This window comes from Lolium rigidum, chromosome 7 (assembly GCF_022539505.1).
Source record: "Lolium rigidum isolate FL_2022 chromosome 7, APGP_CSIRO_Lrig_0.1, whole genome shotgun sequence".
NCBI lineage: Eukaryota > Viridiplantae > Streptophyta > Magnoliopsida > Poales > Poaceae > Lolium > Lolium rigidum.
The window spans coordinates 165,720,363-165,736,753 of record NC_061514.1 but is presented as its reverse complement, the minus strand read 5'-3'; the positions used below and the strand labels follow the sequence as shown (position 1 = coordinate 165,736,753).

Here is a 16,391-nt window from a genome sequence, read left to right as displayed (position 1 = left end):
CGAGAGCCGATCGAGGCTCGTATTTAACGTTTACATGTATGCCTGCGGAAACTAAGCGAGGCAACCTCATCACCTTCCTCGACCAGGTATAGGTCAGGTGGCACGCCCTTGCACTTCGCAACGCCGCGTGTGACCAGAAGAGCATTGCGGGCCGTCGCTCGGAGGGGTCTCAGCCAGCCGCAGCTCTAGGCTCCCCCCGGCTCTACAGTGTTGACAAGGCCGCTGCCCGCCGGTGGGTTTTGGCAGTCAACAGTTTCATAGCTCATGAGGAAGTATGTGGTGTTTAGCTTTCAACCTTGTCATTTACTTTTGACGGACTCTCATATGGACTAGTGGCACATCCGCTTATCCAATAATTTTGCAAAAAGAGCTGGCAATGGGATTCCCGGTCCCGAATTAATTAACTTAAATAGACACTCCTCCATGGTTTGTGATTGTTGGACGGCACCCGAAGGATTCGGTTAGCCATGGCTTGTGTAAGCAAAGGTTGGGGGGAGTGTCATCATCATAATAAAACTAAACTAAAAAGGGCACTCCTTCATGGTATGAGACTGTTGGCGGGCACCCGAGGATTCGGTTAGCCATGGTTTGTGTAAGAAAGGTTGGAAGGAGTGCCACATAAACATGCAAATAATTCATGGGAGCCGCTCTTGAAAGTCCGGTTGGCGAGGTAGTTGGTGTACCCATTACCATTCGTTGACAACAACAAACACCTCTCAAAATAATTTTACTCCTGCTTTACAAATGAAAAGCTCTAGCGCATGTTAATCACTGCTTCCCTCTGCGAAGGGTCAATCTTTTACTTTTATGTTGTGTCTCCATTATTTCTTTGAGCACTTTCTTGAGAGCACAAGCTGTCATTCTTAGTATAATATGCTTGTCTCAAAATATGATTGATTGTGGTATAACTTTGATGCTCTTATCTTTGACAATCACTACTTCTAGTCTTTCTATGAACTCCGGAGGTGCCGGGCATTTATGTTTTGCCAATCAAATACAGGCAAGCGAGATACCACTTTATCATATTCTCTTATGAACATTGCAATCGTGCTTATATACATGATTCATGATGCTTATTATTAATTGTTGGTACCTCTTCATGATTGACATAGCTGTTAGATGATCTTATTTGCATGTACCTTATTATGAACTGCTCAAGTATTAGCCATATCATGAGAATATATACACCATATGAGCAAATGTGTTCGTGAAAGTACTTTTATCGCTCAGTTGTTAACTGAATTGCTTGAGGACAAGCAATAAGCTAAGCTTGGGGGGAGTTGATACGTCCAAAACGTATCTACTTTCCCGAACACTTTTGCTATTGTTTTGCCTCTAATTTGTGTATTTTGGATGCAACTAACACGGACTAACGCTTGTTTTCGATAGAACTGATTCCGGTGTCTCGTTTTTGTGTAGAAATCCAACTTTCGGGAAAAATCTCGGGATTTTGACGAAAGGGCCTATTTTCCCGAATAATGACGGAGCCGGAAAGGGCAATTGAAGTGGAGGCCCGAGGGCCCCACACTACATGGCGGCGTGGCCCAGGGGGGGCCCGCGCGGCCATGTAGTGTGGCCCTCTCGGTCGGCCTCCGACGCCCTCCTTCGGACTACTTATTCGCCTCGACCTAAAAACGCACGGAGAGAAGTCGAAGTCGCCAGAAACCCTCCAGAACGCCGCCACATCGCGAAACTCCGTCGCGGGAGCCAGAAGTCTCCGTTCTGGCACTCCGCCGGGACGGGGAATTGGAGGAGATCATCACCGCCATCACCGTCAACGCCTTTCCATCAACCAGCAATGTTTCCCCCATCCATGTGTGAGTAATTCCCCCGATGTAGGCCGAAGGGGATGGTAGGGATTGGATGAGATTGGTCATGTAATAGCATAAGATTGTTAGGGCATAGTGCCTAGTGTCCAGTAGATGGTACTTTTATGATATTGTTGCAACTTGTTATGCTTAATGCTTGTCACTAGGGCCCGAGTGCCATGATCTCGGATCTGAACATGTTATTGATTCATCATGATATTCGTTGTTTATGATCTTACACCGCAAGTTGTATACACATGTCGCTGTCCGGAACCAATGGCCCCGAAGTGACGAAATCGGGACAACCGGAGGGAATGGTAGCGATGTGAGGATCACATGTGTTCACGGAGTGTTAATGCTTTGCTCCGGTACTCTATTAAAAGGAGTACCTTAATATCCAGTAGTTTCCCTTGAGGCCCGGCTGCCACCGGTCTGGTAGGACAAAAGATGTTGTGCAAGTTTCTCATTGCGAGCACGTACGACTATAATTGGAACACATGCCTATTGATTGATTAGTACTTGGATACCGTTTTATTATTATACGCAAATGCCCCGCTATGATTGTTACATGAGTTTCTCTCATCCATGCAACGCCCGTTATCCGTCCCCGTGCCTACGATATTTTAATCCTGCTGTTTACTATAATCACTACTGCTGTCTTTGTTACTTCTGTTGCTGTTATTTCACCACTGCTACTACTATAAAGCTGTTACTCTTGATAAACTCTTGCGAGCAAGTCTGTTTCCCGAGTGCGGCTGAATTGACAACTCACGTGTTAAGGCTTTCAAGTATTCTTTGTCTTCCCTTGTGTCGAATCAATAAATTGGGTAATACTTCCCTCGAAGACTGTTGCGATCCCCTATACTTGTGGGTCATCACGCCCTCGTCATCCGCGACCAACCCTCCTCTCCACCGCGTGGGCTTAAGAGGAAGTCGTCGAAGAAGGAGGCCGCCGCAAACGCCGCCTCCAACCAGCTCGCCGAGGAGGAGGCCAAGCGCGCGGAGGACGCCGCGATGGAGGAGGCGATCGCCAGATCGCTGAACGACCTCACCGACAACACCCTTCCCATCGACGCCGCGCTGGAGTGGTCCAGGCGGGACTGGGAGCGCCAGGAGATGGAGCAGCAGCGTCGGTGCGTTGGACATGGCCGCCGCGCGACAACGCGCCGTCCGGGCCGCCGGACCGTCCGCGGAAACGAACGCCGCGCCTAGGCCCGTCGAGCTGATCAAGCTCGAGGAGAGCAGCGACGACGACATGTACCGACTGACGACGCCACGTGCCGACGACCCTGGCCAGGGTTCGAGCCGCTGGTACGAGACGGCGCCGCCCCAGGATGCCGCCAGCTCGAGCGATGACGACGACGGTGCGGACTACACGGCCTTCTACCGCCATTTCGGCATGTAGAAGGCCGCTATTAGTTTAAGTTATTGTTTCCCTAGCCCCGAATTCAAATATATGTACGAATTCGGCCTATATATATGTACAAATTCGCCTATATATGTTAAATATCACTAAAAATTTCGCTCATGTTTGCAGGAGTTTCACCTAATTCTATTCGAATTCGTCATATTTTATCAAAAAAATTCATCCATGCTGAGTTGCCGTTGGGAAAATGGCCTCCCAAACCAAACTTTCATCCAATCTTAGCGCCGGATTTCGGCAAAGGGAGGCCAACGTTGCTCTCAGTCATCCCACCGTTATAGGCGTGTGGAACCGTAGATCCTAGGTTCTCCCTGTTGATTCTGAGATTTCAAAATCGCGGAGATTTCAAAACCTGTCGTGAAAAAACAAAACCCTAATCGAACAAGGTTCTCGACCAGCCTCTCGCTCTTCCGTTTCCCCAAATCCCACCGCCCCTTTGTCTGGCTCCGGCCGCTCCGAACATGGCAACGAGAACCCCCAACCTTTCGGCGGCGGCGAGGTCTAGCCGGAGCATGCCGCCGCCGCCAACGCCAGCCGCCGCTCTGAGCCCTCCCTTCTCCCCTACCCCGTTGCGCGCCCGCCGTGGCGCCGTCGCCGGGGCCGGCGCCGACTCCTCCTCCTCCTCCTCCCCCGTCGAGCAACCATGCGTACGGCTCCTTCCCCTGCTGATTTCCCGCATTTCTCACGGGCGTCTATTTTCCCTAGCCCTTTGGTGTCTTGATTCGGTTTGTTGATCGGATCTTTGGTTCTCGCGGTCAGGTCAGGCTGTGGGAGTGGTGGCTGGCGAGGGTGGAAGGGGAAGAGCGGAAGCTCGCAGTCTCCGGGTACACTGAAAAGTAAGCTTTACACGCATCTCTTCTGAAGTGCGAATGAGTAAGTTCTGATACTTACATATAAGCTATTATTGGTTGCCAATTCCTGACAGGAACGAGGCATTCACCTCCGCACCCATAGCAAAGCGTTATGAGCCTCTTACAATTGAAGACGAGGACGGGGTTGTGGTGCTCCTTGTTGGTTCAATGAGCTCGCCACGAATGCAAGAAAATGGATTTTCTGCGCAGGTATGCACACTTTTTTCTTGTTCATGAACGCCGATATAAATAAATTCATCCAAGATTCAAGCATGATCTGTATGTAGCATGTACATATATTAACCTCTGGTTTTGTTGTGTTGGCCTTACAATTTCGAGGCTAATTCATGTCCAAAAAGATCATTTCGTCATGCTTCTAATCTACTGCTCTGATAAATGACTTGGTCTATCACTGCAATCTATGCGTGCAGATCTGCGAGAGGTTCATGATTGGATTTCCGTTCTGGTGGGAGACCTGGGATTCACACATGGAAAATTTCCCGGAATTTTTTATCGATCCACGAGAGGGTTCAACTCAATTTTACTTGCAGAAATTCCAGCTAGGCAATTTTCTTGAATCATTAGGACCTTCATTCATCCAGAACCTTCTTAAGGATGCTAAGAACAACACATTCGATGAGGCTGATACCTTCGCAGAGTGTTCAAGATTTGAGGAGTACACTTGTGGCAGTGATATCTCAACACAGGAAAAATCTGCAGAATCAAATGATGCCGGACCAGCACTTGTAGCTAGTGAGGTGGATAATGTGGAAACAGACTTGATTGCGAGCAGCCCTTCGCAACAAAAAGATAATGTAGACATTCATTGTAGTTTAATTCTTGGTCCCACAAAAACAGGTACTAGCGATGAGACTTGCCAAGAGACAGGAATTCAGAATGATACGATTCATCCAGCAGCAGTGGAACTGGAAGCTGGTAGCCATCTTGTCAACTCCAATTTGATTTTCAGTAGGTCCCCTGACTGTATGCCCTTGGAAGATGAAAATACCAGTGCTGGAAACTCAGAGGGCATGGTGTCTAAATGTCTTTTAGATGCAGTACCACCTGAAAAGGATAATTTCTGCTCAGACATTGCCGGCACTTTGCAAGGTGTTGAACCCTTAAGTACGTGTAGGAGTAAAATGTTTAGAGACTGGTTAAGTTTTCTTGTGCATATATTTCATTTGATCTTAATGTTTCTAAGAGAGTGGCTGTTTTTTTATTTAGGTTATGAAAGTACCCCACTGGCTTCATTGAAGAATCAAGTCTGCTTGGAAGGAACTGAGCCCATCACAGTTACTCAGAAGGCAGTACAAAATGTAGATACATCAACTCCAGTTCATTCAGATGCGCAATCTCTGGAAAAAGTGAGTTTTAAACCGCACAGCTGACAAATGTTGTATGAAGTAATTGGTGTTTGAATCAAAATTTTGCTACTATGGTATTTGTACCAGTTTATTTGCTAATACAGTTAATATGCAATAAGTGCCTCTGCTAGTTTTCCTTTTCCTGTTGTTATCTCCCCTCAATTAGAGCATTCTGAATTTGGCTTTATCAGGTAATGTTGGGGGGTTTGATTAGACGTTCTTGTACTCTCAAGTCACAAAAGAAGTTTATGGCATAAAGTTATGTTACAGAATAGTAGATATAATTGTCACAAGGGTAACAATGGCAGTGGCCCAGTTCTACATGCTTGCACTTTAAGCTGAAAACATTAAGACACCTAATTCAATATAATAGCATGTTTATTTAAATTGTCTCCACTAAAAATTGCATCAGTACGTTTTCAATGTGGTGTGCCTCTTCTGATATTTCTTGATGAATCATTTGTAGTAACACAATTTATGTAGCATTACCTCATTACTAGGATGGAGCAGATTCCAGTTAATATCTTTCAAGTTGACGACTTCTGAGTGTGTTTATTGTGTGTGAACGTACTTTCTGTAGTGACATATTTAATCTGTAGAGTAAGTTATGATTAACAAGCCTTAATAACAAGTTATGCAGATTGATCTATACCTCATGTCTAAAAGATGAGTAAAACCAAATATTGTGATCCATTAAATTCCTTAGTGTGCAGAGTAAGGTGCTTCATACAGTATTTATCTTCTTATGATGACAAGTTCACATTAGCACATCTGAGCTAGTAATCTTAGTCATTTTCCTCACGTTACATTATGAATTTTCTGTCCTTTTACGTGGAAAAACAGATTGTAGGCCCAGCAGAGAAGCAAAAATCTGCACAGAAACTGTTGAGGACTCCTACTAAATCGCCAATGGCTAGAAGTCCTATTTTATATGTAAGTATGAAAATAGCTCCATACCCTTTTATGTTGTTTAAAATTTAAAACATTGCAAGTTTTTTTTATTAAACATCTGTTGCTGATGATTAGAGGGATCTGCTGTGCAGTTGTCATGTGGTAACTGTTACCGAAGGTTGGGTCATTATATTGGACATACTTTAAGGACAAGGCGTTTTGGCACCCAGTAGCATATGATCCTTGTTTTTAAATGAGTTCAAAACAAATTTCAAAATGTCAAACAATTCCGACAAAAAATGTCGCCCGCATACAGCTAATTCTTGTATAAGCATAACAAGTATTACATCAGTTTCCTATGCTGATCTTGGACTCTTGGACAAAGTGAATGACTTCAGTGCAGTTTTTTGCAACGCAGAACCAGTCTTACACCGCTTGTAGTTACCTGGTCATTATTTGTGCTTGTTTTATCTGAAATAGCATTAAAGTATGTTATGCCACTTTTTGGGATGGTTTTTTGTCCCAGTTTTTAAGTTTTACTGATTACATATAGCCTGTCTGCTTTGTGTAATTCTACTCTGTATAATTTGACTCCGTTGGCAGCAATTATGCTAGCCAATATTTTGACTCATCTATATCTGTATTTATTGTGTTGTTCTTTGAAATACTTTAGGCACATCATCTTCCGCTTACTCGTGCGAGGGCCCACTCATTATCTATCTCAACACCTGAATCTCTCAAAATGAAAAAAACAAGATCAGGTATAATGTCTTCGGTTGGTCTCTGCTACTTAATCATTTACTTGGTATCCTTGAATATGAAGGGAATTGTTTTTTTAGGTCGTGTGGTAGTACCCCCATTTGATCCAGGAAGCGAAAGGATTGTCTATAACATGGTTAGTAAAGAAATATCTTTTGACACTTTATGATTATGTTGTCTCCATGATGCGTAGTTTAATCTTGTTCATTGCACCAAAGTCCAAAACAGAAAGTGAATAATGCAGAGGTTCCTGCAAAAGGTTCCATATATTCAATCTCTACTAATAAGTTACGGATTGGTGGTGTTGGTAGGTCAAAAAAACCGGAATAAATTTTCGTCCGTCAAAAAAACAGTTTTAGTACGTCAAGAAAACCGAATCTGAGCGTCCGTGCGTCAGGCTCGACCAATGCAGCGCTAAGAAAATCGTCCTTACCGATCCCGTCCGCTGCGTACCTATCGCCCGTCGCTAATTCTATTTTCCATCGCCTTAGAGTCTGTTCTAAATACGATTGCTAATTTGGATTCCTTGCCACCCTAGAGTCTGTTTCACATATGGTAATAATAAGATCGAACGTCGTGCCCATGTACTCAGTATATATATACGAGGCCAAGAAGCCTAACAAAGCTCAGCCTAGAGCTTGCTCGTCTCCCATTGTTGCGCCTGCACTGGCTGAAGCATGCACCGCGCTAGGGAGGAAGATGAATAAGAACAAGAGGACGCCGGCCGCCACTGCAGCAACAACCTAGAGCTTGCTCGTCTCCCATTGTTGCACTTGCGCTCGCTGAAGCATGCACCTGCCTGACCAGATTTCATGAACTCAGATGGATTCAGACTGCTCTTTTCGACAATCTACTCCGTGTTTTCATTGTCGGTTGTTTGGAGCAATCGAGCACTACCTGGGTTGTACTTCTAGGATGAGTCTGATACAGGTACGTACGATAAGCCTGGTACTGCTGTAGATGGATGTGCAACTTCCTGGCGGCCGGAGCTTCTCCCGTGCAAGATGCCTTCCCCTGCACTGTTGAAACTAAGTGCTTGCCTGATATGCTGCCTCTCTGGGTGTTGCCTCTCCTCTGTAGCTCTGTTGCTACTCTGGTCGTCATCTGCAGTAGTATGGAGGCTAGGATGATGTGATGTGGCTGCCGTCATTAGCAACTAAGAGCCCGACCATGATGCCAATGTGCATGAACCGAAATGCCTTTGAGTGCTCACCCTCACTTCCCAATTTTCAGCTCAACGTGTTCCAACCATTTGTATTCAGCCTCAATGTGGTTGTGAGATTCATATTATCGAGATGAAAGTGATGCTAAAAGCTTATCAAGCGGCCTCTGCTGGTACAGCTGATCTTTCAATCTTATTTAAATATTACACGGCTATGGTAGAATTTATACATTTCATCTTATATTTCTCGTAAGTTAATGTCACGACAAGATGACATCTATCTAATAAATATTTTCATATCAATTAGCATACTGTCGAACGCTGGTTTGTATCGAAGCATTATTTCTCTCTCATAAATTCCGATCTCCCCTATGGTATATTGTCAAGAATTTTCTTATATTATGACGATATAAATCAATTGGTTTATTGCTTATTTGAAAACGAATTAAAGAAGGTAATGTAAATATGCCAAGCTTTGAACTGAACTATACTACTACTTTATATGAGTCAGATAGGTTTCTTATATTCGATAATAAATGAGTAATAATCAACCCGTAGCAACGCACGGGCACTTTTGCTAGTAGTAAAGAAGGCAACAGGTGGCGATGGTCTGTCACATTCTCTTCTCACCGCCTTACACGTAGGACCAACCTACATCCCACTACTATGGCCCAAGAGGCAATATACTATGGTTGTCTTTATCAGGTTCTCGTCGTGCACAATTCGAATTCAGTTCAGTACACTGTGCTCCATCCCAGTTCTGCTTTTTTTCTTCTTTGTACAGAGTACAAAGACCAAAAACCTGCATTGCACACAGTGCAAGTAATTTAATTACAATTATGAAAGCTTGTGTCAACTGCATACTCTTATTAAGGTTTTGTAGCCATGCACATGCCCTTTACTAAATTATATTACTGTTCCACAATAAACAATCATATTGCTAGGACTCAGAAGAACGATCAATGCAGTAGGTAATGAAGTGGGAGTGAGAGTCACTAGCACATTATAAAAACCTGAATATTTCCTATACTCTTATAGCCTTCTGCGTGGCAAGTTTTTTTTTTTTTTTTGGTGAAAATCTGCAACTGCAAGTTATTCTTGACGAAGCAATGCATAACTTGTCACATACTAGTGCAATGAAGATGCTTATCCTATGGAGTGATTTTCATGTCTTCAGTAGGACATGGATGCATTCACTTACAGAATTTGGTGGATTCTATTTTTGAGAGTTTAAAAAAAATTATTTTTAACAAAGTATAGATATGATGCAGTTTTTCAATCTGTACAAACTTATGCAAGTTGAGATAACTGCTTGTTTCTTGGGACATGAGCCAAGCTACATCCGATATGTTTGTGATTCTGAGGAATACATTTTATCTAGCCCTTTCGTGTGCTCTGTGTCTTCCAGTTAATAACAGGATAACTTGGGTAGGATAAGGTTCAAAGACTTAGAGAGGCTCTGTGACTTGAAGAACGTCGATTATTTCACTGCTTGACTAGAAATGTTGAATGCTAGTCCTTTATGTAGGACAGAATCAGCTTTGTCCCACAAGAGTCAGACTGTAGCTCTAATATCCTAACAGCCAGCTCTTTATTTGAATTCCGTTCCTGATAAACACATTGCCTCCTAAATGCAATTGTGTTTCTTTTGTAGAATGGTATGATTTCAGGCGTATCTCCTGTGTCTCAATCACCTCTCGAAGGTCTGTTCAGATTTGTTCACTGTCACATCAATATTGTTTCGGGGAGTACATCCTGTTTTTGGGAAACAACTGTTTGAAGGAAGCTCCCCTGCCGAATTGTCATGAAATGTAGCGTTGCTTCTTTGTAAGTATAATTTTGTTTGTGCTTTGTTGGCAGGGAGTCATGCGAGAAAGAGAAAGAGAAGGGCTCTCTGAGTGACTTCCTGGCACACAGTTGCTGCTGTTCGTTCAGAAGATACTAATACTTCCAGGCCATGACATTTTGAGAAGGGCTCTCTGAGTGGCTCCGGGGCTTGCATTTGCTGATGTTCGTCAAGAAGACGCTAACACTTTGGGACCATGACATTTCTCTGATGTACATGGAGTTCATAAGAATCTGTACCAGTGCTTCATTGGAAGCATATGTAACCAAGAGCTTAATTGGCAACCAGATAGCTTTTGATATCTTTGCCTGGTGCCATGGTCACAACTTGCTGCTCACGTTTGTGATGCATCTCCAACTGTAGGGGACTAGAGGCCACCCTAAGATCTCAGTTACCAACTTGAAAAAGGAGTCTTGACAAGTTGATATGAATGAAATTAGAAGGTACAAAGTTTGTAGCTCTACATTTGATCTCCTAGATAATGACGCCTACCGAGGATCTATCGAATTCACAGTCTTGCACTCTGTTTATCAGAGAAACAAATCTGAAGCAACCTGTATCTTCTGAAAACCAGCGTTCCCAGCAAAGACTTGACGCATGGCAAGGGCTTCCACCACATCTGGTATGAACAAGTTCAAGAGCACCTCGGTTTGCTGCTAGCAATATCCCCTGGTAATCACGGAGGATGATGCTTAGCTTGCATCAAACTCATTGTAGACTTTGATTTTGCCCATGACACGATGAAAAAGCACCTCACATTGCGAGCATTGTTTCTGTCTCCCAGACCATGCACCAAATGGCTGTCGCTAGAATTAGCTTTTCAGATTTAGGAAAACTCCGTATTCTTTGTAGTGACTTGCATATCTCTTTCACATGTTGGCATTTTGAAAGACAATGTTCGAAATGGTCATCACGGTTGCAAAAATAACAGCAACACCTTGTCGAGGTTAACTGCACCTGTATTTAAGATCATTTAGGAAGACAGTTATGAGCCATCCTCCAAAGTAGGAGCTTCGTTTTATTAGACACTGAGCTGCCCATAATTTTGTAGTACGTGCCTTGTACAGTCTTATGACATGGTGAAGTTCCTTTGCCTGAAAAGCTATGTTCTGACCAGAATGCGCATGCTCTTGCTAACTTGTATGCCGACCTTCTATAGTCTTATACAAGCATTTCTTTTCTTTTCTTTTCTTTTCTTTTCTTTTCTTTTCTTTTCTTTTCTTTTCGAAATGGGGTATCCCAGCCCTGCATCAATGAGGAATTTGTTATTTCCTTGACTGCTCCTGGTTTCACGTAGAGTCTTAAAAATTATTACAATTCATGGATCACAAAGGGTTTCAACACAAAAAAATGAGCCACCGAAATAAAAACATTAACATGAAACGCCTTTGCATTATCATCAGCACATCGGCTGTAAAAATCCCGTGCTACCATCACCAGTCACCTAGTATTCATAGCCAGGTGGTTGTCCAGGACTACATATGGATCTAATAGGTGGCTAAAGAAATAACCTGCAACAATGATTGAAAAGAAATAACCTGCAACAATGATTGAAAATTTTTTCTGTTAAAAATGCAATCCTTACATACTCTCCATATTGCCCATAAAATAGCACAAACACCAACTCTAACTTGTGCTTTATTCTTTTTGGAAACCCCATTCAACCAATTCTCAAACATGTTTGTAATATTTAAAGGAGGTGGTATATTAAATGTCATGTAAATAATTCTACAAATCATGTTTGTGAATGAAAAGATATAAAGAGGTGGTGTATTGTCTCCACTTGTCACAAAATCAACACTTCACACCCCTGCCAATTGCGTTTGACAAGATTGTCTTTCATGAGTATGACTCTCTTATGTAGAAATCAAATCACGTGAAAATCTTGATCTTCGGTGGTAGCTTCATCTTCCAAATATACATTTTAAGGTAAACTATGTGGTCATTAAGCAAATCAATTTACATAGATCTAAGCTGAATAAAGGCCGGTTGGAGTTAGCCTCCATTTAAAGCTATCTTCCTAATCTGGCGACTCGAGCGGCGAGTCTCTCGTGCAAACTCCGGTGCTAGTTCCCGTCTCCGTTCGAGGCTCCGTCTCTGGTTAGATCCCCGCCTTGTCCCCGTTGTGAGGCTCCTCTCCGAACTCGGGGGAAGTTAGGGCTTTGGATCCGTAAGATGGATGATCACGCGCGAGAGGCGGATCCAACCGCCGCATCGAATCTGGGTAGGGAAAAGAGACGGACTGATCAAGTTGGTGATGATGCTTCATCCTTCACTGGTCTTGGCGCCGTTCATCGGGGATCTCTTCAATGTACGAGCGTTTAGAGATCGATGAGGAAGAATTCGACGACCTAGTTTTGGAAGGAGAAACTGATGAGATATTGGAGAACACCCGCTGGATGGTTGTTGCAAGAGTTCACTACCCCAAAAATTTCAGTCATGAGGCTTTGTTTCAACAGCGTATTGCATGGAATCCGGCTAAGGAGGTAAACATCAGGCTAGTGGGAATTAATCATTTTGTGATCCAGTGTTTCTGTCTAGGTGATTGGGAAAAGGTTATAGAGAAAGGACCTTGGCTCTTCCGGGACTTGCCTGTGATAATAGCACAGTATGATGGTTTATCAGATCCGGAGACTGTTGCCCTAGAACTCATGCCTGTATGACTTCAAGTCCATAAGATCCCTGAAGGCTATAGAAAGGAAGAAGTGGTGAGGCAACTCATTGGTCGATCTGTCTGGTGAGATTATTACGGTTGAGATGAAACCTGCTGGGATTTTCGGAAGAGATTTTGTCAGAGATAGAGTGAAACATGATGTACTGCAAACCTCTCACTAGATTTGTGTCCATTGTCTTTGGTGGGAAAGCGAAATCTCTTTGCGGTAAAGTATGAAAAATTGGGGCAAAGCTGTTTTGCTTGTGGATTAATTGGACATGATTTCAAGGAATGTGGTGATGGTTTATTTGATGAGACAAAACTGAAATTTGGAGAATGGATATATGCGAATGCTTACGGTAGAGGAAAGGAGGCTATGGGCGTGGGAATTTTCGTACAGGGAGCACGCAAATGTTGCCAACTGGAATGGGGAATCACCCGGTGGGTCGTGGGAGAATGTAAGGGTATTTTACCCTTATCCATTATTTTGGTAACAATGACACCGTGCTAGAGTATTTGGCCTAATACATGTTTGAAAGGATAATCCCGAGTATTAGCCAAAGAGGCATAAATGGTGTATCAGAGGAACAAGAAGGCTAAAGGAGACCCCCCACTTCGACAACAATCAAAAAGGGGTCTACAGCACCCAGCCGGTCAGAGGCCCGGTTGGACCGGCCCATGAGCCGGCCGGTTCCGGTCTGCCGCCCGGTCGACCGAGCGCACGACCGGGCGCTCCGGCACCAATCGGCCCCTGAGCTGATGCCTTCTGGGAGACGTACTGGAAGACACGGAGCTGCCCCCGGTCGGGGTCCGGTCTGCCGCCCGGTTTGGACCGACGGGTCCGGTCCCTGGCCCGGTCGGACCAGACGCTCGACCGGGCGCCCCGGCGCCAACCGGGCTCAGCGCTGATGCCAACCGAAGGGAGTACTGCGCGACACTTCGAGGCTCCGGTCGGGGTCCGGTCTGCCGCCCGGTTTGGACCGGCGGGTCCGATCCCTGGCCCGGTCTAACCAGGCCCTGCACCGGACGCTCCGGTCTGTGGTCTGGTTGACCGGGAATCTCAGGAGAAAGCTGAGTTGGCAAGTTGACAACGGCCATATTTCAAGTGACACTATATATACCCCTTCTCCTACCTCTGAAGGGGTAGGCACTACACTACAAGCTGTTCTTGAGCTCTCTCTCTCTCATACTCCATTACTAGAAACACCAAAAGCCTCAGATCTCCCTCCTCCTCCACCCAAACTCAAATCCCTCCGGGGAAACGATAGAGGAGGACCCGATCTATTGTTCTACCAAGCCAAATCTCATTCCCCCTTGTATTCATCAAGAAGCTTGCTCTCTAGGGTTCCTTGGAAACCCTAGGTGGGCAAGAGTGGTCACGGAAGCATCCGGGTCTGTGGATTTTCTCCTGAAAAGATTGTGAAGGTTTGGAGGCTACCTCAAAGTCTACCACAAGTGAGAGAGCTATTCCTTCGTGGGATAGGCTCCGGAGAATAGGGTGAGCCTTCGTGGTGTGGGGAATCCTTCGTGGGACCTCCACCCCTCCAAACGTGACGTACCTTCTTGCAAAGGAAGGGAACACGAGAATACATCCTCGTCTCCGCGTGCTATCGGTTATCTCTAACCGAACTCCTTACTTGTGATATAACTGCTCGTGAGAGCCTTCGTGCTTGAGTTACTTGTATCCTCGTATAGGTTGTTTCACCTAGTTTGCATTAGGCTCATCTTTATATTCCGCAAAGCCTAATATTGCAAAGAAAGAATTAAAATCTGTAGAAACCTATTCACCCCCCTCTAGGTTTACCATCTCTGAACTTTCAATTGGTATCAGAGCCTGGACTCTTATTAAGGGCTTCACAGCCTTAAGAGTGAGATGGATAAACTATTCAAGGGTCTGGATGATGACTCTAACCTTTCGGTTAAAGAAATGAAATCCAGATTCTTGGCATATGATGCCGAGAAAAAGAAAAAGGAGGATGAAGTACAAAGCCAAATGGCACATATGACTGCCATGCTTAAGAACTTGACTAGTGGGCCCTCTAGTGGGATTTCGGTTCCTCCGGAAGGTTACCACCAAGTCAATCATGACTATCCCAAAAGCACTTCATCCATGCCTCATATAAACCATAGTGGGAATGTTCCCAATTTTGATGGAACTCACTTTCCTTTTTGGAAATCTTCTATGGAATTTCATATTCGCAGCTGCAGTGTGGAGCTATGGGAGATCATTATTGATGGATACCGGAAGCCACAAGATCCCGCTCGGTTGACCTCCACCGAGTTCTACAACCGTCAACTCAATGCCTCCGCACGTGACAAGATTAGGAGTGGCATCAACCGCAAGCTCCTTGATCAAGTCAATGACATTGACTCCGCTAAAGAGTTGTGTGATCGAATCGTAGTACTCCAAGAGGGAACCGATTTGATCCAATCGAGCTCTTTACGAGTCCGCAAAGCAAGAGGCCACTATGTTCATGATTAGAGAAGGAGAATCCGTGGCCGATGCCTATGCAAGACTTGGTGCTCTTAGAGTGAAGGTCAAGGGTCTTGGAGTTGAGAAGTACAATGATGGACCTCGAAACTATTGAAAGAGCTCAATCATTGACCCAAGAGCTCAATGCCTCAAAGGAGGAGCTTGAAGTTGCTCATGCTTCTCTCACTAGGGATCTTGACCACCTTGAAAGAGCTAACAAGCTTGTTAAGGATGAGCTCAAGAGACTTGGAGAGAACCATGATCTACTCCAAGAAACCTACAAGAAGGCTCTTGGATCAATGAAGGATCCCATTGTTGTTGAAAAGGATGCTAGTTCCTCCACCTCCTTTACTAGTGAGCATGCTAAGCTTGTTGAGGAACATGTTCGTTTACAGGAGGAACTCTCTTTGCATGTTGAGACCAATGCATATCTTGAATCCTTGGTGACCAAATATGGTCTCGACTATCATCCTAATGAATCTTCTTGTGAGCAAGCATCTATTCTTGAGGAAAATGTTAGGTTAACAAAGGAACTTGCTAAGTTCACCACCGCCAAGAACAAGATGGGATTGGATGACCTCTTGAGTAAGCAAAGGTCAAACAATCAAAAGTTTGGACTTGGATATGTTTCCAAGTCCCACAAGAAGAAGAACTACAAGAAGGAGAAGCCCGCTCAAGAAAATAACAAGAAGGTCACTAATTATGACAAAGCCTCAAAGGGCAAAGCCACTAGTGGTGACCGCATGGGGCCAAACAATCACTATGCTTTATTTGTTGATTATTATGGTGATGTTTATGCTAACTATGTTGGCCCTCGTAGTGGCTATGCTTATAGAGGGTACTCAATTTGGGTACCAATATTGTTGCCATTGCGAAGGAACCCATTAATCAATGGGTTCCTAAATCCTCTACTTGTTCTTGTAGGGATATTCCTCCGGTGGTCCAAAATGGGTGTTTGATAGTGGATGCACCAATCATATGACCGGAGGAAGAGGTGTGCTTGACCAATTCATTGAAGATATAAACAAGAAGTCAAGCATCACCTTTGGTGACAATTCAAAGGGAAAGGTACTTGGGTATGGCAAGGTGGCAATCTCTAAGGACTTGTGCCTTGAGACGGTCATGCTTGTTGAATCCCTTGGCTATAATTTGCTTTCT

The 16,391-nt window shown here is 44.3% G+C and overlaps 1 protein-coding gene across 2 annotated transcripts; it reads left to right on the top strand.

Annotated features, from left to right (window-relative positions):
- The first annotated feature begins 3,844 nt into the window (after positions 1–3,844).
- LOC124670351 lies at positions 3,845–10,568 on the top strand. Of its 2 annotated transcripts, XM_047206862.1 has the most exons (10): positions 3,845–3,878; positions 3,991–4,067; positions 4,157–4,292; positions 4,514–5,207; positions 5,310–5,449; positions 6,293–6,382; positions 7,014–7,101; positions 7,180–7,235; positions 9,916–9,964; positions 10,122–10,568. In XM_047206862.1, exons 3-10 carry the CDS (start codon positions 4,251–4,253, stop codon positions 10,157–10,159), a joined length of 1,197 nt encoding a protein of 398 aa, XP_047062818.1. In that variant the 5' UTR covers positions 3,845–3,878; positions 3,991–4,067; positions 4,157–4,250; the 3' UTR covers positions 10,160–10,568. The 2 variants fall into 2 exon arrangements, with proteins under 2 accessions (XP_047062818.1, XP_047062816.1); XM_047206860.1 differs by lacking the exons at positions 3,845–3,878; positions 9,916–9,964 and having other exon boundaries at positions 3,973–4,067.
- The last annotated feature ends 5,823 nt before the right edge of the window (positions 10,569–16,391 follow it).